Source organism: Falco punctatus, assembly GCF_963210335.1.
Source record: "Falco punctatus genome assembly, chromosome: 2".
Taxonomy (NCBI): domain Eukaryota; kingdom Metazoa; phylum Chordata; class Aves; order Falconiformes; family Falconidae; genus Falco; species Falco punctatus.
In genome coordinates this window covers 82,139,521-82,166,063 of record NC_137581.1, presented here as the reverse complement: position 1 = coordinate 82,166,063, position 26,543 = coordinate 82,139,521, and the positions used below count along the sequence as shown (strand labels likewise).

Genomic DNA, 26,543 nt, shown 5'->3' with positions numbered 1-26,543 from the left:
GTGGTGCTGTTGACGGGAGCATGAGTCTCTCAGTATCCATCATAAACAGGGCTTTGGAGACTGATCCTGCAAGCTGCTTAGTACTCCCACTTATAACAGACACCACAACCATGGAGCAGAAAGAAATGCACAGTAGGATCAGGCCCAATCAAAGCAGAGATAAGGATTTATGGGGGACTCACTAAGGGGCAGAGCGTATATATATCTTGGTTAACAGGAGGGTACTTAAATCTGCATTGAGATCATGGGCAAAATACCAGGGCTTAGGACGTGGAGCATGGTAAGAGCAAGGGGACTTAAGTAAATTGCATTGATGCAACTTGAAGCAATTTGTATTTTATTTGGTCAACAAGCCCCAAAGCCTGTATATATATTTGTATTTCAGAAGGATAACGGATTGTTTCAGGTTAGGTCAAACAAGAAAGGAATTGACTCCAGCTGAGATCAGACAGGTGGTCATGTTTGGACCGGGCTTGTTTGTGAAGCTGCTGCCCCTTTGTGCTTAAAGGACTAAGTGTGGGCAGCGGAGTTAATTCCTGCATCTCAGCCGATGGATTGTAACCTCTAGCTGAGGACAAACCTTGTGAACAGGTGTGCAAGCTGTTTGCCTCTTAAGCTAAATCAGTGTGAACGACCCTTAAATCAATCTAAACATTTTCTTGGAAAGAGTTTAAAAAAACAGTTTGAAGTTGCTTGATTTCATGAGCTTAAAATTCACCTTTCAATCAAACTGGTGGAAATTCACCTGCAGTCTACTCTTTAAGCGATATGCTTCTCAAAAACTAATCTGGCCTCAGATTGAAGATGAATGAACAGGAGAGGATAAAGCTTTATCCTAGATGGTAATCTTGAGGGTGACTCTGATCTTCTCCAAGTGTAACCTAATGCAGTGCACCTGATATCAAAGCAGATATTCTTCCTTTACATAGAAATAAATTTGATCAGTGGTTAGGCTGTTAATTTGGTGTTATTAAACTAGATGTAAGGGTTTTATAACATTACCAGTTTATTAACAGCTGAAAAATGAAACTTTACATTGGTGTCAGGGATGTGGGGGAGAAGCAGAATGAAGAATGTCAAAAAGTGATAATATTTGCCCAGGGCAGACAATTAAAGAGCAATCTACTTTAACAGTGTTACCTATATATAATTTCTCCTGTCTACCATTGCAACAGTTTTCCACACCTCAGGGGCAGAGCTGGCATTCTTAGCAGAATGGTTTCTTGTTTCTGTGAGGTGTTCTTCTTAATATGTTTTTTTATTTTTATTTTTTCTTTTTTGGGAAAGCAACAAGTAAAAGCATCCCCAGACTCTGCAGATCAACACAATGGAGTCAGTCCTGTTGCTGTCAGCAGGGAGTTGAATAGTGTTGCACAGCTTCTGCCTTTCTGCTCTTAGGCAGCAGAGTGGATGCCTGGCTTTGGCAAGATGACAATTCTTACTTTGGTTTTTCATACATGTTAATCTATTACATGGCTTGTCTTAAAGATACCACCAGTTTCTCCTTCCTACTTATTTATTCAGCAGTTTCCAGGAATCTGTATTCTTTAAGTTAAAGTCTGTTAAAATGTTCTCTTTTGTTTAAAAAGCCTAAGGTCCTCACAGTAGTTTGTACAAACACTTCCTATAAAGATGTGTCTGAAATGATATATACTCTTGGGATAACCTGTTTGCAACTTCTTTTGTCTCTCAGTGTTAGCCACTGGTTTCTGAAACTCAAACATGGTTGTACTATCCTGCCAGCCTGCTAAACTTTGTAGCGTGACGAGATCCCCCCACATCATTGCTGTCATGCTACCACATCAGTGACATTGAATGTATATTTGATGGAGGCTGTTTCTCATGCAATCAGTCAAGACACCTGGTTTGTTTGGCTTGTGTCTTCTGTTCCAGCATTCTTACCAAGGATGCTGGTTCTTGGTGGGGTTTGCTCTTCTTGGAGGCTGATGGCAGAGTTCCCATTGACCTCCATGAGAAGGTGAAGTGTATTTGCAAGAAGCCTCCAGTTAAGAGCAGTTATTCAGAGGAGGTAGAAAACCCTTTGGTGCGGTAGTACAACACAGGAATAAGTATGGAAGCATGGGATTTACCTAAGGACAGAGTTTGAAGAAGGTCGTTAGTCTATCAAGTCTGCATGTTTTTCAAGTTTTCTGGTTTGATTTGGCCTTTATTTCTGCTATCACATAAATTACATAATCTGTTATGGAAAATACTTGAAATAGTAATCCTTATAACTGGGGATAAAAATTTAGAAGCAACAATTTACTTAAGGATGGAGTGTCTCTGAGGGTGTGCTTACTTTGTGTCCTTAGTATTTTATGGCCCCAGCCTGTGGCAGATGCCTGTCTTTCAAAGACGCTGTGGATCTATGGCTGGATATAGGAAAGAGTTTCAAATATGCTGTACCCATGAAAAAGCATCACCAGTGTCTCACTTAAAACACAGAGGGAATAACTTCATGAGCATTTTTAAGAAATGTGGCCTTAATTCTGCTGGATTTCATCCTGAACCTTTGTTTTACATTTTGTAACCAGTGAACAGTAACAAGCTTTTCCCTCCTGCTGTCAGTTGTGAATAGGACAAATGATCTCCCAAAGATGCATGTTCACAGATTTCTGTTTTCAGCTTCTGTTTCTTCTGTTTGTCTGCCTGCTTGGAAATTTTACAAAAGTGCCCACTGCCTTGGTATCCAAAAACTTTATTCTTTTAACTGTCCTCTTTTGCCTCTGCTATTAGAGTTTGAGTTACCTCTGTGGATAAATACAAAGCTAGCTTACACAAGGACTACGTACCCGTCCATGCCTCCTTTTTCTGAGGCTTAGACAGTGGTGTCAGCTATATGGGATGAACCCATCTGGCAATTCTTTATGCTGATTTGACTATTTCTTGCTTTTTTATTGCACAAAACGTAATTATGTAGCATTTATTTGTTCTATAAGAAACCACTTTTAAGAATATCTTTAATACTACTCCTATATCTACTTTATGAAACTTAGACCTGAACTGTAAGGTTAAACATTTATAATGTAAGCTCTATATAAGAAATTCTGAGTTAATAACAACAACACTTTTCATTTTTACTTCATTGTTACAAGTATTTTCTTCACTGGCATGACACTACAGATCAGGCTAAATGTTCAAAAGTGAAAATGCGAAGCTACAGTGCTGTTATTTGCCTACCTTTTAGTGCCAATATATTTTCAAACAAGCCTTATGGCTTTGGTAATGGAAAACAGTCTTTCTGTTCTCAAGTCTACCTTAAGGCCTTAAATTCAGCCCAGGCTGATGTGACCAGAAGTCATCGCCTGTTCAACTGCTCTGTGATCAGCTACAAAATTTAGAGCTGTAGAGGTCAACTGTTTGGCTGTCTGTCATAATTGGCATCTGTGCTGAAAGTCTTAACAACAGCTTCAAAGAAGGAGCTACAGGTACTAAATACAAAAGCTCTCTCAACCCAAGGGTCATCACTCATACAGCTGTCTGTTGGTCTCCATAACATATATCAGAATTTTTTGCACTGATTGTATGACATCTGTCTGCCTAATCTGGGATTAGGCAGAAGCATTATTTGCTTCTAACACCTGAGGAGACACAGGTTGGGGAGCTGAGGGTTTGAGAGGGGCTCCTGTGGAGGACACATCTCCCAAGAGGTTGCAGCTGGAGGTAAAGCAGAGCCCATGTCTGCAGGGGCACACAAATAAGCAGCACATGATAAAGAGCCTGGGAGAGAAAAACTTCTTGTGGGTCACCTGAAATAGTAAAACAAATGGCCAAAATTTTATAGCAAGACTTTGAATATGATTTCTTAGGAGGTCTTGGGGGAAAACCTAGCCAGTCTCATTTTACTGTTTTTTGTTTGGGTTTTTTGTGTTGTGTTTTTTTTTTTTTTTTTAAATGTAGTATGGGATAAAGCCAAATATTTTGATGTCTTCCATTGCACTAGAAAAGAGAAGGGCCTCTGAGGAGATATTCTCTCTTTCTCTGTTTCCGGTATTATTGGTCATAAGCAAACGTTGAAATTAAGTGTGTTGACAGAATAGTCAGGAGCAGATTTTGAACCTGACTATTGGGAATTTTTTCCTTGAATGTTTCTCTTACAGAAAAAAGAAAATTATCAAGTGGCATAACAGTTTTCAAAATCTGATGGATCTGCAAGTTAGTAGATGAACTGTATAAAAATCTTTTCATGCTTTGTAGATCAGGGATTTCTCTTTGAAAAAGGAATAAATAATGTGTTTATTTTATATTTTCTTCAAGTTGTTCAGTATGAGACTGCAAAAAATATTCATAGAAAAACTAGAATATTAGAAAAGTGATACTTGAGGTATTTAATTAGCTTTCATCCTGGAGTGCTCTTTTTTTATGCATGGGAGATCTGAACTGATTTTCTTGTATTAAAATACTCCTGGTATCAAAAAAATGCAGCCTGCTGAGTAAAAAGACCCTTTTGTCAGGTACGGAAGTTCTGAAGATCTTTTTGCATGTAGTTTGGGCATATTTAGACCTTTTCTCTGAAGATATTGAACAAATAGGTAATTTTGTCAACGGTGGGAGGAAGGTGATAATACTTTAAATGAATCGCATGGAGCTACCACAAGTACTTCTTAGCCAGGTGTGTGGGCAGTTGTCTTTCTGAAGCCAGTGTTCACCAAGGGAGAGAAAAGTAGCAAGGCTTATAACATTTGATGGCATCACTTAAAAAATGAGACTTGCTTCATTGCTTTTGAATCCCTTCCTACCCTCTCTGTCAATTATCACAGCTCACATTTTCCTTGTGGAAAAAAAAAAAAAAAAATCTGTCGAAGGAGGAAGGTGGTCTTTCGCTCAAAATATTTCAGGTCATTTTGACACATGTGAGAACTGGGGAAGTACCAGATTCTTTTACTGGGTTGATGGGCTGGGATGTAACAGCTGCTAGTTGGAAACAACTGGCTTACTTTTCAGATATCCAAACATAATCAACTGCAAAATACAACCTGTTGCGGTTTCTTTGATGGAATGTCCATGTAGGCTGTCTAGAAGAGCTGGCACCCAAAGCCACATGGCAGGACAGTCTTGTCTCTGTTTTCCTAGGTAGGATGTCACAATTCAGTAACAAAATAATGGCTAATTAAAAAAAGACTAATCAGTTCAGCAAAAAATCCTCAGCTCTGAGTTTCTAAGCAAAATCAGTATCCAAGGCGCTGCAGGAACAAGTCCTTGCCCTGCCTCTGTTTTTCTTTCCCTGTACCCTCTGGCACTGGTTCCTAGCTTGTGTTAACCTCTGGGTAGCGGAGTTGTTGACAGCTCCTGTTTTCCTAAGACAGATCAGAGACTCTGCAACTTTCTGCTGTCTCAGTTTGGTGTTTTAAGGGCAGGATTGGGCTAACCTCTGCTTCTGTATGAGGTCAGGCTGTGGAAGATTCTAGTATTTCCTCTCATTTTCCCTGGAGTAGATAAAACCCTTGTTCTGCTAGGAACAAAAAAAAGGTCTAGCAATTTCACTGCCTGCCTTCTGCTTGCTCGCCTACAGGGAATGCCTTTAATGGTTCATCCAGCAGCCTTCTTCACAGTCTGCACAGCACATGCCCCCACCCAGAGAAAAAGGTGCTGCTCAGCCCTGTGCACATGCATCAAGTCCTCGAAAGAAACAAGGTTTTGCTTCCTTCAGCTTGCTGAGGGTTTGCCAGCAAGCAAAACCTGGTGAAATCTCTGCCGATTCAAGTATGAGGTCTGATTTCTCTTAGCTGAAATGGTTGAAACAACATAGCTGTTTTTAACAGGGAAGAAGGGGAGGGAGCAAGATTTTTTTTGTTTCTAGAATTGGAGTTTTGATTTTTCCTAATGGAGTCATAAACACATAACTTCTCTTCTGGTGACTGAGGTATTCTCCACGCCAAACTAGTAAAACAAAGTACATTTGTGACTAGGACAGGGCAGCAAGTAGTGTTGGCTCTGCTTCTGAGAGCACACCCCATGTAGGTTCTACCCCCTCTTCAAAATGTATATATACCACAGGGGAGAGAGGGCCGTGGGCTGCAGCTGAAGCTCACACTGCTTTCTTATTGTTGCTGCGATGAGGTTAAGAAAAGGCTCAGCTGGTAGTTTGCTAAGCTCAGGAGCAGAAGCAATGGACTAAGTGCTTCTGCATTTAATAAAGAACAGAAGTCAATTATAACACCACTCAGGAGCAGGGGTAATTGGGGCAGGAGGTTCAGTGGCAGGTCTTTGCTAATTCTCCTCTTTGTTCAGCACAGTTATCCATTCAGTTGAATATTACACTTATTCAGTATCCTAAATGTAGGCTGTGCTGTAGAATGAGCTTGATGTTTAAAAGCAAACTCACATTTGAATAATTCAAATACAAAAGAGCTCCTAGTCTTTATCGGAGATGCATTTTTGTTTCTTTCCATGGTTGTACAGCACACACAAATGTGAGGGAGCTCTTTGTTGTCTCTACTGAGGGTGCTGTACATCTGCGCAATGCAGAACTACCTTGGCTCATTGTACTGACACTAAGAAAACCAAGCTTTGTCTGCAGACTGAGTCTGAGGAGTGCCGTCTGCCAAGAACGAGAGTTAGGTCATGAAGACAGAAAAGTAAAGTTTTAAAGTGGGCTTTTAGTTTGCCTGACTGAATTACTTTTAACTGGGAGAGAAACCACAGTAGCACAGTAGATATCCCAGGCTTATAATGATCAATACTGCAAAGTGATAAAGCAAGTCCAGATTCTGGCAGCTAGAAGCACTCAGGTCTTTGAGCTCTGCTCCTTGCAGGAGACTGGTGTCTTCACTTTGTTAAAATCTGCTATGTCACTATGTATCTCCTTTGGAAATAACGTGCATCCTTAGTATTATCACTATTACCGTGTCAGGTGCTGCAGAAACCTGGAAGAAAAAGATGTCCACTTTCCCAGGGCATGTTTAGTATCAGAATGAGAGGCAGATATCAGAAATAGCCAGGAGATAAGGCAACGCAAAGGAAGAATGAAAACTATTAATCAGCAGAAGAAATGGTGGTCTCAGCATACCAGGAATTTTTGAACCATTGACTTTCATTGCGGGTGCTGAAAAAGATTATTTTCTACTGCTAAGTTACAAAATCCCATTGACTTCAAAAGGAGGTAACTTGTGCTTTTAAGCACCAATGCACAGAGATGACCTGGTGCAATACTACTACGGAGGGTTCCCTAAAGCCTACTTAGGTTGCAACTTGCTTTGGTTCCTGCTTATTTATGTGATGACAACCGGCAGTTTTAGAAATCTTAGACACAGTCACACATCACTGTCATTGGTGTGAAAACTTCCTATTGGTATTAGGCTAATAAAGAAAATTAGTTGAGAGTGTGTATGCACTTCCTGGCTGCTGCTGGAACTGCTGAACATTGTGTCAAGCCTAAAGATGGTTGATCTTTGTAATGTGACTCCAAGGCTCTACTAACCTGTGCTCCCACTAGGGTTTTGCAGAAGTCAACATTGTGTACTCCAGACAGGAGCCCAGAGTGTGACTTATTGGTGCAGTAATGCCACATTGTCCATTTGTAGCCAAGCTACTATATACACCTGTGAGAGCTACCCAGGGCAGCTGCAAGGTGCCAGGCATGTACATGACAGCACATTGTCTGAGCAGACATTTGGGTGCCAGCCAAGAGCCTTTATTTTGGATGCTGGGTTAAGTTTCACATCACTTAACTGTGTCATACTCTAGGTGTTGACCCCAACTGCAGTCACCCCTGGGCTCACTGTATGGTAACCTGGAGAAACAGGCAGTTCTTGGGCACGATATCTCTCAGCTGTTTTAGAATTAACTTTTTTTAGATTTTTTTTTTTTTTTTTTTTTTTTTTTTTTAGAATTCAGAAAGAACTCTGAACAAGACAAAGCCGTTATTTATCTCGGTGCACTATGAAGGAACCTCAACAACAAGCTCCCTTGTGGATACCAGCAACCTAGATATACATATTTGGTTTGATGATTTCCACATTCGATCTTGCCTGCATGCTCAAAGAGCCTTGGTGAGCAGCCTGAATGGGGATGGCCGGCCAAGGCTGGCCACACGAAGGTGCTGGACTCTATCACAGAGGATACTTGGCCTTGTGACAGGGACATTAACTATTCAGCTTGCTAGGATGGTGGAGGACAGGAAGGAAGAGCCATCTGAGTCTCCTGTGATGACTTCTAGCATGGACAGCATGTATTTCTGTGTCCTGTTTAGGTTTTCTGTTCTAAACATGCACTGCAATTGACAGAGCTTGAAAAGACACTGGACTTTCTGGGGAATACTTAGTTCTACAAATGGACGAAATTTTGTCACATCCAAAGGTCGTAATTCAGGTGTTTCCCCTGGATCCCAGCCAGGACAGTTTTCCCCTTCAGGCACTGCATGAAGGGTCATCACCTGAGGAAGGTGAGGAACTATCTCCTCCAGCCTCCAGGCAGGCTGGGGCCATTTTGCTTTATCCTGCTTCAGCTGGTGAGCAGAGGTTTGCAGAGGAGGTGATCCATGCCCATGTCTCTGCTGGTGGCAACACAACACGAGAAGCAGAAGGGAGAAGTGAACGCTCTTGGGCAGCTCTCTGCTCTCCCTGAAACACGGTGTCCATGAGCATGCAGCAGCCCTGCTCAGCCCCTGCCCTGAGGAGGATGCCTGCACCCTCCAAGGGCAGGGAATTGCCCTTTAACAAGGCGGTGTGCAAGTATAGAGCACTAGAGGGAAAGCTTAAAACTTAAGTACTTCCTTAATGGGACCTCCAGTGAGCCCAGGATGGAAGGAAATGGCAGGCTTGCCCTTTCCCCTTCTTGTGGTGGTTTTATGCCACAAAATAACCCAAATGTGCCCTCCACATAACTAGGCCTCACAGGCCTCCACATAACTAGGTCCCCCCGCCAGCAGCAGTCTTGCTTGCCAATGAGGCCCTATGCAAAGGTGCAGCAACAACTGGCTGCTTCTTTGCTGGGCACATAGAGATGCTTAGGAGTGATGGAAAAAAAGAAACCAGAGCAGATATAAATAAATCATAGAATCATGGAATGGTTTGGGTTGGAAGGGACCTCAAAGATTACCTAGTTCCAACCCCACTGCCACGGGCAGGGACACCTTCCACTAGACCACGTTGCTCAAAGCCCCATCCAGCCTGGCCTTGAGCACTGCCAGGGATGGGGCACCCACAGCTGCTCTGGGCAGCCTGTGCCAGTGTCTTGCCACCCTCATAATGAAGATTTTCTTCCTTACATCTAATCTAAATCTACTCTTTTTCAGTTTCCAGACAGTCCTTAGCAAAAACAACGAAGAGGGGAGCAGGGAGCCTCTGCATATCACCTGTGCCCTGCATCCCTGCCGCCCTGTCTCCTTGAAGCTGCAGGAGGCTTGGCTGGTTCGTGTGCTGCTCTGCTGCTCTTTGCTGAAGGGTGGCCTCCTCCTCCAACTGTTATCCCAATGAGCAATCAGTCAACGGTAAATGATAAGGGAAGGCCGCTGAGGCTTCACTAACTGCATTCATTACAAATGTTGTAATTGTAAAGATTTGCTATAATTCAGTTAGCTGCCCTAAAACCCTTGGCAAGCCACATTATTGAAATGATTATTGTTACAAGATTGTTGTAAATTGAAGTCAATCATCCAGACGTGAAATTGTCTTTTTTATATCTGTGTGGTAGGCAACGGTCTTCCTCCTTTTATTTCTTTAAATTAAAATCTCCTGGTTATTGCACCTGGAGTACCGTATTGGACAATGTGATCCTTCCCCAAAAAAAAGCAATTAAAACTTCTCATCTCCTCAACAGAGGAGCACTGAGTCATTCTAATCTGAGAGCTCACAGTTACTCCTAGCAGGTTTTTTTTATGCTGTAGAAAATCAGCTGTCAGGGGTTGCATAGGTACAGCTGACTCCATTTTGCAGTCTATCTGGATTAGACCAAAGCTTCTCCACCTGTGTCCCATGGGAATGGCTACAAAGCCAGCAAACTGGCCAAGGGAAAACATAAGTAGACATTTCCACACACATGCCAAATGAACACATGACAGAAAAGTAATTCATACATGTTTAGTTTCAGCTGATCTTTAGTGGTTATAAAATGATGAGCTGCTGTGACAGCCCTGTGTGAAATGGCCTGCTAATTATTTTCAGAAGAGGATCCCTGGATATGAAGTGATGGAGAGGCACTGGAGAGACCCCTCTCTTGAGGCTCTGCAAGTCTTGACTCCTTCCTGGTGTTCAGGCCTGGTGTTTATTGTGGTCTGAAGAAATATGTGATCCTTGCTGCTGCTGGTCCCATTGTGTCCCTCTGATGCTTGAATTGCCTAACTGTCATGCAGGGGAATCTTGTGCATATTTAGGACGTGCCGTGTCTCATGGGCATAGGCAGGTGGACAGCAGGAGATTATTCTGGCCATTACAAATGCCAGTTCAAAGGTGGGAGCTGCTGTGCCTCCTAAAGGGATGACGTTTTGTGCGCTACATAAAATGGCTAATAGGTACCCCAGTCAGAATTTCTTCTGAGGAGTAGATCACTGTGGGAGGAGATCCTGTTACTTGTGTGTTAGGTGTATGTCAGGTAAAATATAGTCCAGCATAGTGTTTGGCATAGCTCTTTTGGTGTTTATGTGCCTTCCCTGAGGTGGGCTGCCAGCTCAGTCAAAAAGAGAAGCTGCCTCTGTGCTCTGGCTGAGCTATGCACTCCATAGGAGCAGGAGAGGGAAGTAAACATAACTTTATATCAGTGGGTACCTCTTTAGACTGCGTGGCCGTTTTCCTGTCTAAACAAGGATAGGTGTGTTTAATCATGGGTTTGAACCTTCAGAGCAAAAAGTATTGGTCCTTATCCCTCTTGCTGCTCCCTTGGCAAGTGTTGGCACCTGGTGCTGCTGTGTAAACTGTGGAAACAGGTACTTCAGATGTTCCTTGCAAAATTTTAAAAATTATCCCTCTGATAAGCAAAGGTTCATGTTGTTTTGGAGCTGAAAGCATAGCTAAGATCCCAGCAGCTGTGAAGAAGACAATGGGACAAGGGGCAGAAAGATGTTCTTGCTGCTTCTGGTCCCCTGTGGGAGCAAAACTCCCCCAGAGTCTCCTTTTTTTCTCTGCCTGATGTAGAGAAACCATGCAGAATAGGAAAATCTGGAATGGGAGATGGAGAAAAACCCAGTGCTTCTGGTCTGGGTAGGGGTGCGTGCTCTGCCATCCTCTCCTGGTAGCACAGCAAGGTGCCCCACCAGGGACTGCCCCACTGCTCTTTCCAAGTAGAAGACTTCCCCCCTCTAGGTGGAGCGGCACTGAGGAAATATGCTTTTCCTATTTCTCTCTCCTGTGGAGCAAAGGGATCTTATTATGGAGGACACCCCTCCACCTCTTCTATTTCTGGCTGGCAGAAAGCACAGATTGCCCCTACAACCTGTATCCACACACCACCAGCTAGAGCATGGGTGACTGTGACAGACACCCCAGCAACTCTTTGTGGAAATTTTTTTTTTTTTTTTTTTTTCTTCCCTTTATTGTCCCGGGATGCACACTGTCACCATGTAGCGTGCTGTGCTGCATTAGAAACTTTGTTTGGCTTTGACTCTTCCCTGCCCTCGGGGGTCACTCGGAAAAGTTTGTTATGTGTGACTCTCAAGGGTCTTTCAAACCACTATGGCTTTCATGAGCATCACTCAAGTACTGCCTACCACACCTCCCTTATCTCACACAGAAAAAGCATGTGGCTTGACTGTGGGGACAATGGAAGATATTGAGTAGAAATTAACTAGAAAATAAATTGTTACCTTTCTAAACAAATAAGGTGTCATAACTTCAGGGAAGAAGTACCAGATCAGATCTATGGATACTACTCCTACCTAAAGCCCAGGAGCCAGTTGTGGAATTTTAATCATAGGAGCCCATGCAATAGTAAGTGTGTTTTCTTTTTACTTAAAATATCTGTATTCAGCTGAAACTGATGCTAGTTGTTTCAATTAGATCAGATATCTTAAATCCAACCCATTACCTCCCCTGGGGAGAAAGAAATATTAAATGTCTTGCAGATGAATTTGGGGTAAAGCTAAAAATGAAAAGTTGCTAATTTCAAAGTGGGCAGTGAGAGTGCTGGTCAGATCAAGAGCCCGATGCATTACTGAGCTGAATGTAAAGTTCTTCTTTTGTTTGTTTTTGTGTTTTCCCTTGGAATCAAAAGGTTTTAAAGGCATTTAAATAAAACCGAAGTGATATAATTAGTACAAGCCCATAAGAAGTGATTGAATTAGTAAGTACAGCCAGTGCTACGGCTACATAATGGAAGCCTTCAGTTTTTATTAATTCCATGTTTGAAAATTTGGATTAAACAACTGAACTAATAAGTCAAAACACCAATGTAAGATCCAAAGGACAATGGTGTTGTCACTCTGTATAGCAGGGCACCAATTCAGTGTTTAATTGATACAAGAGCTGTGATAACATGGAGCGTGTTTAATGAATAAGACTGGTCATGACACTTTTAAGAGGTCTTGGTACTGTGAAATTGTTATAGTTTACCCCCAGTGCACTGCAAAGCCTCAGATCTCTGCAGGCCATGTGTGATGTTGGGTTAGTAACCACATGCAAGCAAAGCCTTCACCGTGTCCCTGTGCAGTGAGGGGCCAGGCTGGCTTCTGTCCCCTGGGGCGGTGAGCCTTCACAGCTTGCAGACAAAGGGCTGGAGCCCAATGAACCTGGTTCATGGAGAGAGACATGCCATGGGGACTCCTTATGTGAGACAGAGAAACCAGGTTGTCCCAAAAAAGAGGCTAAGAAATACTGTGTTAAAACTAAGGTGTGAGCAACCTCTTCTAACACCTATTAGGAAACAGTTCTGAATTTTGGCTGGTGGTTCATGTCTCCTTTAATGTGAGTGTTGCCCTGGGTCCGAGGGATGCTGCATGATGTGTAGTGAAGCACGGGGCTTTCCTCTCCCAGACATTCCACTCTGAAGGGAAAGGTTACTGGCTGGAGGGGAACTTCACTGGATACAGGTAGCACATGTTTATCAGCATAACACAAAAGCAAAACTCATTTTGAGGAAGTTCTACCATCCATCTAGTTAAAAAGACTGGAATTCATCTTGGGTTTTCTTTTCCCCTAAGCAGAGTAGGGCAAAATGTGGAAAACCCAGGCAGTCAAGGTGAAATGGCTGAAACAGTTGGTGATGTGGCCTTTTGGTCGTTAGCTCCCACTCTTCCTCTTTATTGCTCACTCCAACAAGCACTCACAGACTGATTGTCTTGAGAAGGGGCTCTTTTGGCATTTTATAGACTTTCCAAGCAGAAGCTTTCTATATTAAAGGAACAGCGTTCACTGTAATGTTTTAGCCATATGCCAGAATTTATCATCCTTCCCATTTAAAGCAGTTAATCTAAATTTGATCCCAGTCTTGTGCAATAAAAAAAAATAATTAAAGGTGAATGTAAAAATTGTTGAACAAATATAATAAAAGGGCAATTAAAATGATCAGAGTGAGAGGTTATAAAAATGCAAGAAACTAATGCTAGCAATAGCCTTTTAAACTATTCCTGCAGCAAAGCTTTTTATTCATGCAGACACATTCCTTTTTTACCTCTTGCACAGACCCACATGAAATACTGTTAACTCAGGGATACATTCTGCCTATTTTTTCTCTAATACCTATTAAGAGTCATAGGAAGGATAACTGGCTATTAGCATAGGCTTCTCTTCATTTTCTTAAAATTGGCATACTCAGAGTAGCACTTGATGAAGAAAACATCATGTTTGACATTTCTTCATGGATCCCCTCCCCCCAGTTATATCTGTACCTTTTTTTAAAGCTCGGGTAAGTTTTAGGCACCCTCAATGTCCCATAAAAAAGGACTCCAAAGCTTAATTCTGTGAACTACCAGCTCTTGTTTTCTGTATGAACCTGCTACCTGCAAGTTTCACTTGGTGCCCTCTCTGGTGTTAGAGGAGACAGTGGCAATCATTCTCTTTTCCCTTTCTTGTTCCTGTCTATTCACAAAAAACATTTACAGCAGAGCAGTCAAGTCAGATTGAGTACTCTGTGTGAGGTCATCCTTCATACTAAGATGAATGGGAAAAATGTTCTAGGGAAAATGCCTGGCCATCTGTAAGGCTAGCACCAGAGACATGCTGTAGCCAGAGACTCTAACATGGTGACCAGGGGATTTCAGAGAAGGTGGAGTTGGACAGCTGGTTCTTGTAAGACGCCTAGCTTCAAACTGCAAAGACACTGACGGGACATGTGAAGAGAAAGCCTCCATAACCATATTAATAAATTTGAAACCATACTGATCAGAAAGTAGTTTAACCACCAAATGACAAATAAAAATTTTTGTTTACAATACCTTGTGAATCTGAAAATACCAGATCCAGTATGCTGTGTAGCTTGAGAGCAGCATTTAATCTAAGGTACATTTTTCTTTACACCAGACTGTTAATCTGAAATGTTATGCCATTAGCAGGTGTGTTTTAGTGAATTTTCTGAGTCTTGTGGCTGTGATCAAAGGTGGAGCAGGCTGTGAATGGTGATTAATGAAGATACCAACTCTATTTTTTCAGCAAGCTAAAGCTGAGAATTTATTTTTAATCCTTTATGAAAACAAAATCAAGCAGAAGCTAAGCCAGGCAACAAATAAGCAGACACTTCTTTGTGTGTATGAGATACAGCAAATAGGATAAAAGCTATTTGTGGATTTAGTGGTGTTGGTTGTTTAACACCTACATGTTCTCTAATACAGTTGCTGCTGCTCAGTTAATGCACTTGACTAGTTTGGTTCTCTGGCTCGTGGCTTTGCTTTGTGGAAACATTCAAAAGCTCAGTCATGGAAGGAGTGCATCAGAGTGAAGCTGAAGATGGGCTGGAGGTTTTGAAGATAACCCGGAATCTCCTAGTTGTACGAGGGTGGCTAAAGTCTCTGATTTTCTGGACTGCTTTCTGGCTTGCTGTATGAGTGCTTAGTAATTAAAAGCCCTTGGAGTGGTTTGTGCCATTCAGTGGCTGTGTCCAACACAGTAACTTTGATTGTGAGGCAAGGGTCTGTGCCTTCATGGTAGGGGCCATCAAGACTGCCGTGGTTAGGTGCAGTGGCTCCTGGGACATATAGATATTCCCTCCTGCTGTGACCCCTCAGAACCACAGCCATGGGGCCAGGGCTGCCCTGTGAGGAGTGGGGCAGGGAGGGTGTGTGACATCGGTAGGCAGCTGCGAGGGTCAGGGAGGACTGCAATGCTGTGTTTGTCCCAGGCTCTGAAATAGCTCTCGGTGGCCCCACCACAGACGGGCACTGCTAACTCTGCTTTTCTGAGCTGTGTTTCAGTCAGCACTGGGGTCAGGGGCCTCCCTTGATAACAACCTTGGATAAATAGGAATTCCTCTCCTGTCATAGCTGTGTCTTGGCATAGAAATTGTTTGCTTGAGAAGGGACCACTTCTGAGGGAACAGCATCCTCCTCCTTTTGATCCTTCTCAGTAATGTCCATGTTAAAGATGTGAAACAAATGCTGGTTTGGGGGGAAAGCTCTGACTAAAATCCTGCCCCCACTGAAGTCAATGGCAGCATTCCCGTGGAATTCAAGGGGTCCAGAGTCTTGTCCTTTATTTTTCTGTTCCCAGCCTCTTCATCCTGGAGAGGGTATTTGCTCAAAACAACAAATGTGGGATATGTATGATCATAATGGGGAAAAAAAGCAATGTCAAGAAGGATTGCAGTGGCTTGGACATGCCTGGAGATGTCAGGGATGGGGGCTTCAGCAGCAGGGCCAGCTGGCTTCCAGACACAAGCTACGGGGGAGGATCAGCTAATAGTGGGATGATAAATGCAGAGAAATAGCAAAGATAAATGTTCCAGAGCTTGGGGGGTATCAGAAAATGCAATAATAAACTCAACTTGTGTCTGCCAGAAATCAAACTGACACGATTTAGAAGGAAATATGCTGACGTTCACCCTCCCCCCCTTCCCTTTTTTATCTTCTTTGATTTTCCAGCTGGCTCATCTAGCTGAAATTTGAACTGAGTCTGACTTCAAGATCCTTTCAGGATTTTGTGGAACATTTTACACAGTAATCTGTCTGTCTGACATCACTGCAAGATTGTGAAATCTCTAAACCACAGCCTGTCCTTACTGCTACAATGAAAACATAAATAACAGTGCCTCATTACCCATTACTTGTGGTCTCCATCATTTGGGAGAGAATTATATGCGCTGGCTGATTTTTTTAACAGACATAATAGCAGACCAACTTTGTGAATTTAGGTGGTGGGGAGTATAACATGAAAACAAACATGACTAACAGCTAAAAATTGCAGTGTCCTAGCAAACATTAATAAGTCCTTACTAGAGATGGACTTGAGTCAAAACTTTGACTCACCACACCATGAAGTATAGTGGGAGTTGGGTCTCCAAGCCCATATCAGCCGTCATTGTCAACCCCTCTCTCCGTAAAGGGTTGAACCAAACCCACAAACTCAAGATCTGTCAGTTAAGAGGCCCATCAGACATGGAGACCAAAATAGTGCAGCCTGCATGAAAAAAAGGCTCCTTTGTTTTGAAGCATGTGAAGACAAAGACAGTCAAGGAAATGTATTGCAGAGGTGTTTTATTGCTTTTTCAGATAATTTCTGTGGGGTGTATTTTATGAGCTTTGGCCACATTACTGGTGAATAAAGCTTATTGTTCAAAGGGAGTCATCTGGTGACTCATGAATTTCTTCAAATGCTGCTTAAAAAAATCCTCATGTGATATCAAGAATGCTACTATATATAGCTATAGACCTACAGAAAAACAAGCCACTTCTGAGCTTGATCAGTTACCGGACTGGGGAGTCTCAGACAATTCAAGATGGATAGACACAGGGAAGAAGCCAGAGTATAGCATCATCTCTGCTCATCATGGTAAATAAATCTCCTTGATTTTGTGTCACAAATGCTGATTCTGTATTTCCAACTCAGGACTTCACTCTGGAACTATGAGTTGAATTTAAAGTGAGTCTAAGTTATTTTTTAATGGATGTCTGCTTTCTCCCTCCTTGAGTGAATGCAAGTGCAGACATGCTTTGCACAGGGCTAACTGATAACAGGGAAGTAAAATGGATGCTTACTTGGGCTAACAACTGCTTTACATGATTTACCTAATTTTCTATGTCAATATAGATGAAACGAGTCTTTCAAATCAATCTTCTCTAGCAGCTTCACAGTTGTGTGCCAGGAGGCTCCCGGGCGTGCTGCCTGCCCACAGCCCAAGCAGCATGCTGCTTTTGAGGGAAAGTGCCCTTCCCAGCAGGGTGACGGACTATAGCCCAGAGCTGCAGCTGAGGTTATTTTCAAAAAGTTGATCCTAGAGCAGAAGCACACAAAAACTCTTCATAAACCATCTGTGGCTTCATTTCTATTCTTTAAACATTTCCATTGTATTGTTAAACCTATGTATTAGCAAAACATTTGAAAAACTCAGTCTCAACCCTCTTGAGGAGTGTTTGGTCATCTTGTAGATCAGCTTTTGCTGTATCTAAACAAAACTGCCTAGTGCACATGTGGCAGAATTACCTGGATGTCAGCTTTTGGATCTCTGTTTCATCCTCTAACTTGCTGTTTCATCATCTGCTATGTTGTGGGCATTTTAGAAATACAGGACATTATCCTCTGGTAAAAAACAGTTGAAGTAAGTAGGGCATAGATCCATGTCAATGTCTACTAAAATGATAAAGATAGTTTCATAAAATGTTAACTCTTGAGGAATACCCTTACACTCAGTATCGACAGCTGGGAAATGCACTCTGCCTGTGGAAGTAAAGAATGGACCACTCTGTGGAAATTTGAACACATGTTTATAAATGAGGGTTTGGAACTGGGATATTACACCCATGATAACACAGGGGGGACAAAACGCATTGGCTACCGTGACAGACTGTGCGAAGGGAGATGGCCTTTTACTGTGTTTCCCACTACTACACACCTGTGGAGCATCCAGTTGTCCAGGTGCTGTCTTGTTGACTGTAAGTTTGAACCAGGGCTCTTGGGATCTGAGAGGTGTGTGAGAACTGAGGCCAGCGCTCTTCTGTACCTGCTGGGAGACACTCTTCCATTTCACATAACAGGGCAGAGGAGACTGTGTAAGAGGTACTCACAGCTTGGTTGCGTGCTTTGGCCTGAAATGAAGTCTGGACAGAGCAGGTCCCACAAGGCCATGTCAGGGAACTTGAGACTGCATCCCCCTTGCAAGGAGCTTTGCTATTACCACACATCCCACAACATTCCTTCTCTGGGATTTTGTGCCTTGCTGTATTTCCTATTTGCATTCTACAGGTTTTGCTACTGTAGGGCTGCATTCAGGCAGATGGGTACTGTGCACCTGGAAGCACAAGTGAGGAACTGGAGAGGCAAGCTTATCCCACACCAGAGAAAAAAATGCATCTTCTCTGGCATCAGGGCCTTCAGGAAAACTTGGCATTGAAGATCTTTTCCCTTTTCTGTGAAATGCTGAAATATTAGGAGGAAAGAGGGAGGGCAGGCAATCTCATTGTAATCCCTTCTTGCCTCAGAAACAGGGAGTCAGGAGACATTTGTATGTGGTTCCTCTAGGAGCTGTATAAGTTGGTGTGTGCACTGACCGTAAATCCCTGAATAGCTGATTAAAACGTAGCTACAGACATTCAGGGTGACCAGATTTTCAGAGCTGCTGAGAATTCATAAATGCCTTTGAAGCCAATAGGATTTGTGAGACCAAGGTACCTTTGGAAACTGAGCATTATAAAACTGAGCCATGCCTTAATCAGATTCAAATACATGTTAAAATGCCCACCTCATAACCTCAAGTACTGAGCCAGTTTAAATGCAAGATACTAAGGAAAGATAAAAATAAAAACAATGCACAATAACTTCACTTACAATATTTAGCGAAAATATTGATATTTCTGTCCTGCACGCTGCATCTCTAGTAAGGACACAAAACTATGACCAATTTACAGCCATATCAACGCATTGACTAGACAGTGAATCTCCAAATTACCCAACAACTCGACGTTAGTTTATTTCTCCATGTAACCTTTCGTATTATTAGCATCAGAGTCCTAGTTACTCATGCAAATACGGCAACTGACCAGTCAATAGCTAAATATCCCTATAGGTCTGCCCGTGCTCTGTTACAATACGTCTGATCGATAAACCTGGAAAGCTTCCTCAGTTTAAAAGGGCATTACTTGAACGAATCCTTCTCTGTTTAATGCCTGCATGTCAGCTTTTCCCAGTGCTTGCATGCTGTCTGTAGCTCTGTGTCCTGTAAACTGGGGTTCTGGGGGCACCCCCATGCCTGGCTCCAACCCAACACCATATCGCTGCAAGTTCCCAAAACGATCATGGGTCCTTCTCCTTGGAGGTGCTTCCCACTCCACAGCTGGGATAGCAGGAGCACAAACCAGAAGGGAGTGTGCTTTTTGTTTGCTTGGTGGGTGCTCAGGGTGCCCCAAGGACATCTGCATGCAGGTCATTCATCTCCCATGCATTGCTGGCAAGTCCTATTCTCACTTTCTCTGTGGCCACCACATACCTGTTTTACCTGGTTTAACCCCACATTATGCACCAAGAGGGAAGTCCTCTGAGCTGTACCATCAGCCAGCCAAGCGGCTAAACGGTAAACCATCACATGAAGGAACTGTGTTTGTGCATCCACTTCTTCCACAATTGCCATTGTCAGTGCCCTTCTGATGGTGATTTTGGTACAGGATGGGCACATTTCCAGTGTGAGTTGAGTTGACACAACTAGAAGGAAAACAAATACTTTGTTTTTCCTTCCGCTTCTGCAGGAACAGTTCCAAGCCACTGTTGTCATACAGCGCAGCATGGACCTGACCACAGGGCTGGATCAGTAAGGTCAGCGAGTAATTTATCTGAACACAACCCTAGCATGACCCACTTCGTGCAGGACATTGGAAGGAGAGGATCTGAAAGCTTAGCCTCCTGACTCTAGGCAATGAAGGAAGGGGAACCTGTTAATGGTTCCCAGAATTACCTTTTTAAGATGTGAAAATTCAGTTTTCTTCTAAAAATTAACTTTCTTCTGCTCTGAACACTGGAGGTGTCTGAAATACAGCTCTAATCATTTTATTTCATTGAGATCACAGGAAGCATGAGGTGGCAGTGACTTTTCATGACTGATGATCTGAGCTACATTTTTCATTAATGTAACTCCTGGCCACCAGCCCCAAATGCTGGAGAGGAAACATCAGACCTCAAATCATTCTGCAGAGAGTTACGGGGGATTACACAGTGGTAACATGGGAAACCCAAAGCAAACTGAATCTTTATCCAGCTAAAATCCTGCCACAGTTCAGCTAAAGATTTCACCATTCTGACTAACGGGATTAAAATGCACACCAAGGGGCTCCCATTCTCTACTGTTGCTGCCTTATTCACTTAAGTGCTGGCCAGTTTCAGAGCTAGGGAGATCCCTGAAAGGGTGCAAGTACCAAGCGACAAATATTTTGTGCTTTTGACTAATGACTCTGAAGAAGTCTGACTTGAACACTTATAGTTAAGGAGGTGAAGTAATCTACTATGGAATTCAATGCTCTGGGAAGCTTGTAGATGATCTCCATGCTTGGCAGCATTCCCCTTTTTAGCTCCAGTTTATGGCTTTTTTTCACGCTCCTTAGCTCAAGCTTCTGCTCGACTTCCTTCAACCCCAGAAGCAGTTCTGCTTTTTCTACTCCCTCAGGAAGTACTGGAGCTCTGCTTCAGAAAGTGATGATGTTAGTGCTCAGTAAAGGCCAGCAGCTCCCTGGGAACAGAGAGCAACAGTGGTCTCCATAGGTCCCACAGGGTCTCACTAGCCAGGGCCATCCTGCCACCCCCAGCAAGGGAGCAGAGGAGACCACAAGATCACAGGCAGGCTCAAACAAGTTTCCAGATCACCATGCAAGCCCATGATGATGGCGCAGGTCCAAGGTCAAGCCAGAAAGTCAATACAAACAAGTCAGATCCAGTGAATGCCAGGCAGGTCCACAAAGACAAGGGATGTTCAAGGTCAACCTGGAAAGTCAGTCCTTTGGGCAGGGTCTGCCAGGAAAAGACATGGTTCTGGCTACATATAAGAGTTTTTATGAAATTGTAGAAGCAAATAGCCAGTACTGTTTGAAAAGTTAATGTTGTATTTCTTCCCCATTAGTGTATCTAGCTTACACCATGACATTGCTTGAGAGTCATGGGCCAAGATTTGCTGTGCTAGTTACAATGATAACACGGGCCAAAAAGATGCTCCTTCCCCCATAGACCTTTAGGTAAGGACCAATGATGATATCTGTAGTCTTATGGGGCAGGCACAAGGGTACCAGTGCTCTGATTCCCCTGAGACACTTAGTGGTGGATGGTACTAAAAAGCAGAAAAACATGAGAGAGAAAATTGCCCTATCTAATGTAGCTGGAACACATACAATCTCTTCAAAGAAGAGATTTAGTCTATTAGATTCATCTGTAGTTTTGCTCCAGCCACTCAGTTGTAAGGGGGTTAAGCTGGAGGCAAACAGTGATTCAATTTTATGACCAGACTAAAAATACAAATAAATCTACTGCTCCCGTGTGCTAACTGTAATGCATGCCCAAGTGCAGGATGCTTTAATTGGGTATAATAGCTCCAGGTCTGGACTTACGTACATGCACATCAAATCACTCCCTTTAAACCACAAAATGCTATTCAAATAATTATTTTATTAGCATCATCACCTTTCTATATGGAAATGTGCAGCATATGGCAAGCTCAACAGATGCCTATAGCCACCATCCAGATAACTATTAATAACAAAAAAAGAAAAGCCATTAAATTTTTGGCATGTTGGCTGAGAACACTCAGGAGGCTGAACTGAAGACTGCTGTCATATTTGTCATCCTGCTGATTGCCTAATGTGAAACATAGAAGGCCAGTGAAGTGTGAGAAAAGTGAGATGTCATGGAGGACAAAATCCTGAGCACTGGGATTAAGAAATTACAAGCAGTGACCTACAGTAAATATAAAACAAAAGTGCAGAAACCCAGCTTCTTTCTGCCAGGGGACAGGCTGTTCACTGGGAGCAAAGCTTCAGATTTTTCTGAGTGATTAGAAACTTGCAGTGTTGTGGATGCCACATCCTAAAAGTCCTGGAGGAAGAATATGGGCAATGCAGCTGCCAGCTGATTCATGGAGAGCAGCTGCAAAGAAAATGCCTCTTCCTGCCCTCCCAGATGGATGAAAACCCTCATGAAAGGGGCCCTACAAAGAAGGGCTGGGCTTCAGCCTCCAAGTAGATTTGTGCAGAGATATTGTAAGTCCCCAGATGGAAAACAAACAGCTTCCCAAACTTTCTGAATACCCTGTTCAAAGGAAAGGCTGCTTCTCCTCCCTGAGAAGTGTTCAGGGTGTATGTAGGGCACTGGGGAGTGAGGCATTCTGCTCTCCTGGACCGGGAGCATTAAAATCCTTGTGGGGCTATGCTTTTCTGAGAAAGTTTCCTCCTGTTCCAACGGTGGGGAGAGAGGAAGGGAAAAGGATCTGCAAAGAGATGCTCAAGATAGGGAATCACATGTGAATAAAGTCCTTGAAAGAGCAGAGCAGATGTTTGAGCTGGGTGCTTATTTCTCTGTGTTTGGGGGGGGGGTGGGGGTTGGGTTTTTTTTGTGAAGGTGCTAGAATGAGGACATTCTTGATCAGTTTTGCTGCTTCCTAACATCACTAAGCAGTGCTTTCTGACAGACAGAGTAACTATAGGGAAATACCTCTCTTGCTATGGAAACACCATGGTGATTTACATCAGCCTAAGGAGCCCTGCCCCTGAAAGTTCTTCTTTGATTTCTAAGCAGCAATAAGATAATTCTGTTTTTTCTGAACAGGGAATGCTTCTGGTACACAACATGGAGCTTCAGACACTGCCCTTTCTTCCCAGGATTTCTGGAAGCCAGCTGGGTATTCAATGGCAACACACAGGTAGCTGAGACTGAGATGAAGCAGCTGGCTTCAGTTTTGAAACACGCATAGAGTTTATATATTTGACTCAATTTTGGTTGCAAACAGTCAAATTAGGGAGAGTTATGAAGGGGGTCTTGATTTCTCTTTCTCAGGAGAGCCACGGGAGAATGAGAGAGGAGTATGTGTGTCTGTGAGAGAGAGAGAGCATACTCCTCTTCTAGTTCCATCTATTTCTGCCCCAAATCTGTAGACAACTATTATGGGCCTCCTCTGTGACTACTTTCAGGAGGTAAGGAAATAGAACAATTCAGATAATTGATGTTACTGAGCAAGCACTCAGGCATGGTGGTAGAGAGTTTACACAGCTTGTGTGGGGCTTCAGGCAAGCGGGGATGCTGGAGCATGAAGCAGGACTGACCAGGAGCACCATTTCCATCACAGATTCCATCAGGTACACCCATGCTTGCAGAGTACCACTGTAACTCATTGGGCCATGCTAAGTGACTGGTGAAAGAGTTTGATTCATTATTAATTTGCCTTTCCTCTGTCTAATAACCTGTATAACATGTTGTTTAAAGATATACACAAGCTAATTAGGGGACATTTTCTGGATGGGAGTCACAGCTGCATGATGTGGAATTCCCCCAATCAGTGGAAAAATGTAAGGGGCTTGTTTACACACTTCAGATGTCCAACTTCAGCCACACTGCCATGAATGGCTGAACTTGTGATATTCCTTTCTTCCTTCATAGTGTTTCTCCAGGAACTTGTAATGTCGCCTGTAACACTAGTTGTTAGGCTGATCTTGAAGTATGGTTTGTGTGCACAAAAGCTTGACTGTTTTTTCCAACAGTAGCTGTTGTTTGAATAAAACATGTTGTTACAAATCCCCTGCAAAATTTGTCTCTTGTCCTTAGTATTTTCTCCTGGTGATATTGCTGGAGCTCCTTCAGATTTCCATAGGTTTTCTCACTCTTAGATGAGGAATGACTTATCCTCCACTACCTCAAACCTATCATTGTTTTTGGTGCATGTTCCCCTCCTCCCTTATAATACTTAAATGATTTGATGATTGTTTCAAGGACATCTCTAGCTTTTTACCTCTATGGCATTCATTATCAGCAATTTATCATCTTACTGTACTTTTTCCTACTTCTAAATATGTACAAACCACAAATAATTAATATTATTTAAAATGTACAATAAATACATATTACAGTGACAAATATGAAATAAAATTACTCACACAGCATATATTCATTATTGCATGCTATATGATGTTAGTCTATGCAATAATATATAGTATATACACTATGCAGTTGACTGTATTCTGTGCAGCATATAGGACTTTTGATCTAACAAAACCAGAAAAGTAGCTTCAATGAACTATATGAAAACACTGATTTCAACTAATTTTTTTCTTTTTCATGGTTGCAAGTTGAGATACTAGAAAGCAATGAAGGAGTCTTTGTCCTGAAAGATGTCTTTTTTTCAGGATACCAGATCCTGTGTGGTATGTGCTTTATCCATGGTTAAATGGCTTATGGATCTATTAGCACCGTTAGATTCCGAGCCTGCCCACTTGGTGCTAGCAGGGGAATATTTTGCTTTGCCTGATGTCAATGTATGCTATAGCACATTCCAGAAAATTCTAGAAAACCTGTGAAGAAAATGTATCATAGGTTTAAGGCTCATGAAACTTAAATGGTTGGAAATCCTTTATGTAAAGTTTGAGAAAGACACAGGCTTACTCATTACAAATATTGACTAGCTCAGGACAAAGCTCAGCAAATAACACTTGATAAAGTCAATTGAACTCTTCCTATTATGTGTAGATTAAGTGCTGCCTTCCCACTTAAAGAGGTTTTATTTTGCACCCGCTGACTTCTGAAAGAAGGTTCCTGCAATCCTCTGGGATACTGAGAGAGGAGTTCAGTTTGCAGCAGGGAGATGGTAATTTTCAGGCTGTCATAGAAAAGAAAACTCTGGGTTTAGGACCAAAGGATATACAATGAACCTCCACAAACAGATCAGAAGCTGGCCTGGAAATCTGAAGAGCCATATCAAACTTTTTTATTTGAATTATCAAGTTTATCAGGAAGTAATTACCGGTGTGAGGACGGAGACTCCCCTAAGGCTGGTACAAAACTAAGCTTTGAAACAGAAAAGTTGGAGAGCTGTCTAAGTCCTTAAAGCTATTTAAGAAACAGAAGTTAGACCTTAAGATCCATATTTAAGGATTAATCATCTGCAGTTGGTGCAAAACATTCACAAGTGAGAATAAAAGGAAGCCTTCAGCCCTTCTGGTAGGGAGATAATCAGGCAGTGGCAGCAATGGGTTTTGTGCTCTTCAGGGCCTCACTAGATGGTATGGCCATGCCAGAAGAACAGTCCTGTGCATGTCCTGCAGGTGGTTATGCCATATCCAGGATATGCAGCGTAACTGCTCTTTCACAGGGATGTTTCCACTGAGACAGTTTCCAAGATAGTAGCCCATTTTTTAACCTAACAACAGGGGTCAAAAGATAATTGCTGCTTTGTAAACAGCAAAATATAATCTGGCTGATTGTCTAAGAAAGAGGAAAAAAAAGGTGTAAACAAAACTTGTTAGACCAATGATTGTGCAAAATATGAATGTGGGCAGGAAAATATGTGTTGATACTGCTGTGATCACAAGGAAAGAAGCCATGGTTAGCAGAGAAAAAAGGCAAACAAGATTTATAAGCTTTCTCAGTCCTGGGGCTACTCAGTGGATCTACTGTGATTTACACATATGAGAACCTGGCCCACACTATATAACTGCAGTGGTTGCTGCTAGTTCTGTGAGTGAAGCTGAAATTCAGTTCAAGATGACCAGGAAAAACTTGTCCTTGTCAGTAAAGCAAATTGTTATAGAAATCAATATAACTTTAGAAATAACCAAACTATTGTGCAGAACTAACAATATTCTTCATCTCTTCCCATTACCTTTGTGCTGTGAGGAAATCAGCTCTGGGAATTCTATTTCAGTTCATCTTGACTTTTTCAGCCTGGCCGTTCAGTTATTTTATACCCTGCACCAGAAGTGCATACTGTTCATGGACACATTTGTTCTTCCTAGGGTTATTACATGGTGTGTGGAGAAGAATATAAACATATTTTGGCTTGTGTAGAGGAACGAAGCTGGGTTAATTAACGTTGATAATATACAGCTGTGGGCTGGCTTGGGAGGAGAGTTGGCCGATGTAGATAGAGTGCAGCTGTGGCTGGTTCTGTGAAGTGGTTGAGAGCCAATGAAGAGGGAGCAGAGAGGAAGAAGCAGAGAGAGAACGTGCATCCTGGATGAGGAGAAGGCAGCAGAGGGACTGGCATGAAGAGTGTGTTGGTATGTGATGGTAAAAGACCTTGTTGCAGCTTGATAGTTTGGAGAGTGCTGTGACAATTGGTGCCCTGTGTGAGGCCCTTCAGATTATGAGATTGAGTGTAATGAGCAGTGATGGTGGTGATGGCTGTGCTGGGGGATGTTTGAAGTTTTGAATAGTGATGGCTGTGCCCAGCACAGTGGAGTCAGGCGGGGATAGCCTGTGATCCAGATCACCTTGAGATAGGCGGGAAGAGCCTGAGGATCTGGATCAGACACTGGTAAAGGTGAGCCATTGGGATCAAAGAGAAGGAAGCCT

General features: G+C 42.6%; 1 protein-coding gene across 26 annotated transcripts in view; it reads left to right on the top strand.

The window, feature by feature from the left end:
• The first annotated feature begins 10,997 nt into the window (after positions 1–10,997).
• Positions 10,998–26,543, top strand: part of LOC308058479 (uncharacterized protein) — a 92,910-nt gene continuing 77,364 nt past the window's right edge. For 18 of the 26 annotated variants that reach the window (XR_013925817.1, XR_013925818.1, XR_013925819.1 and 15 more), the window contains exon 1: positions 10,998–26,511. Coding sequence is in view for 1 of the 26 variants with exons in the window: in XM_080374319.1 (XP_080230445.1) it covers positions 16,655–16,847; positions 19,754–19,820; positions 22,809–22,902 (354 nt within the window). In the remaining 25 variants the exon portion in view is untranslated. The remainder of the gene's footprint in view (positions 26,512–26,543) is intronic. The other 8 variants (XR_013925812.1, XR_013925813.1, XR_013925815.1 and 5 more) reach the window with 4 other exon arrangements.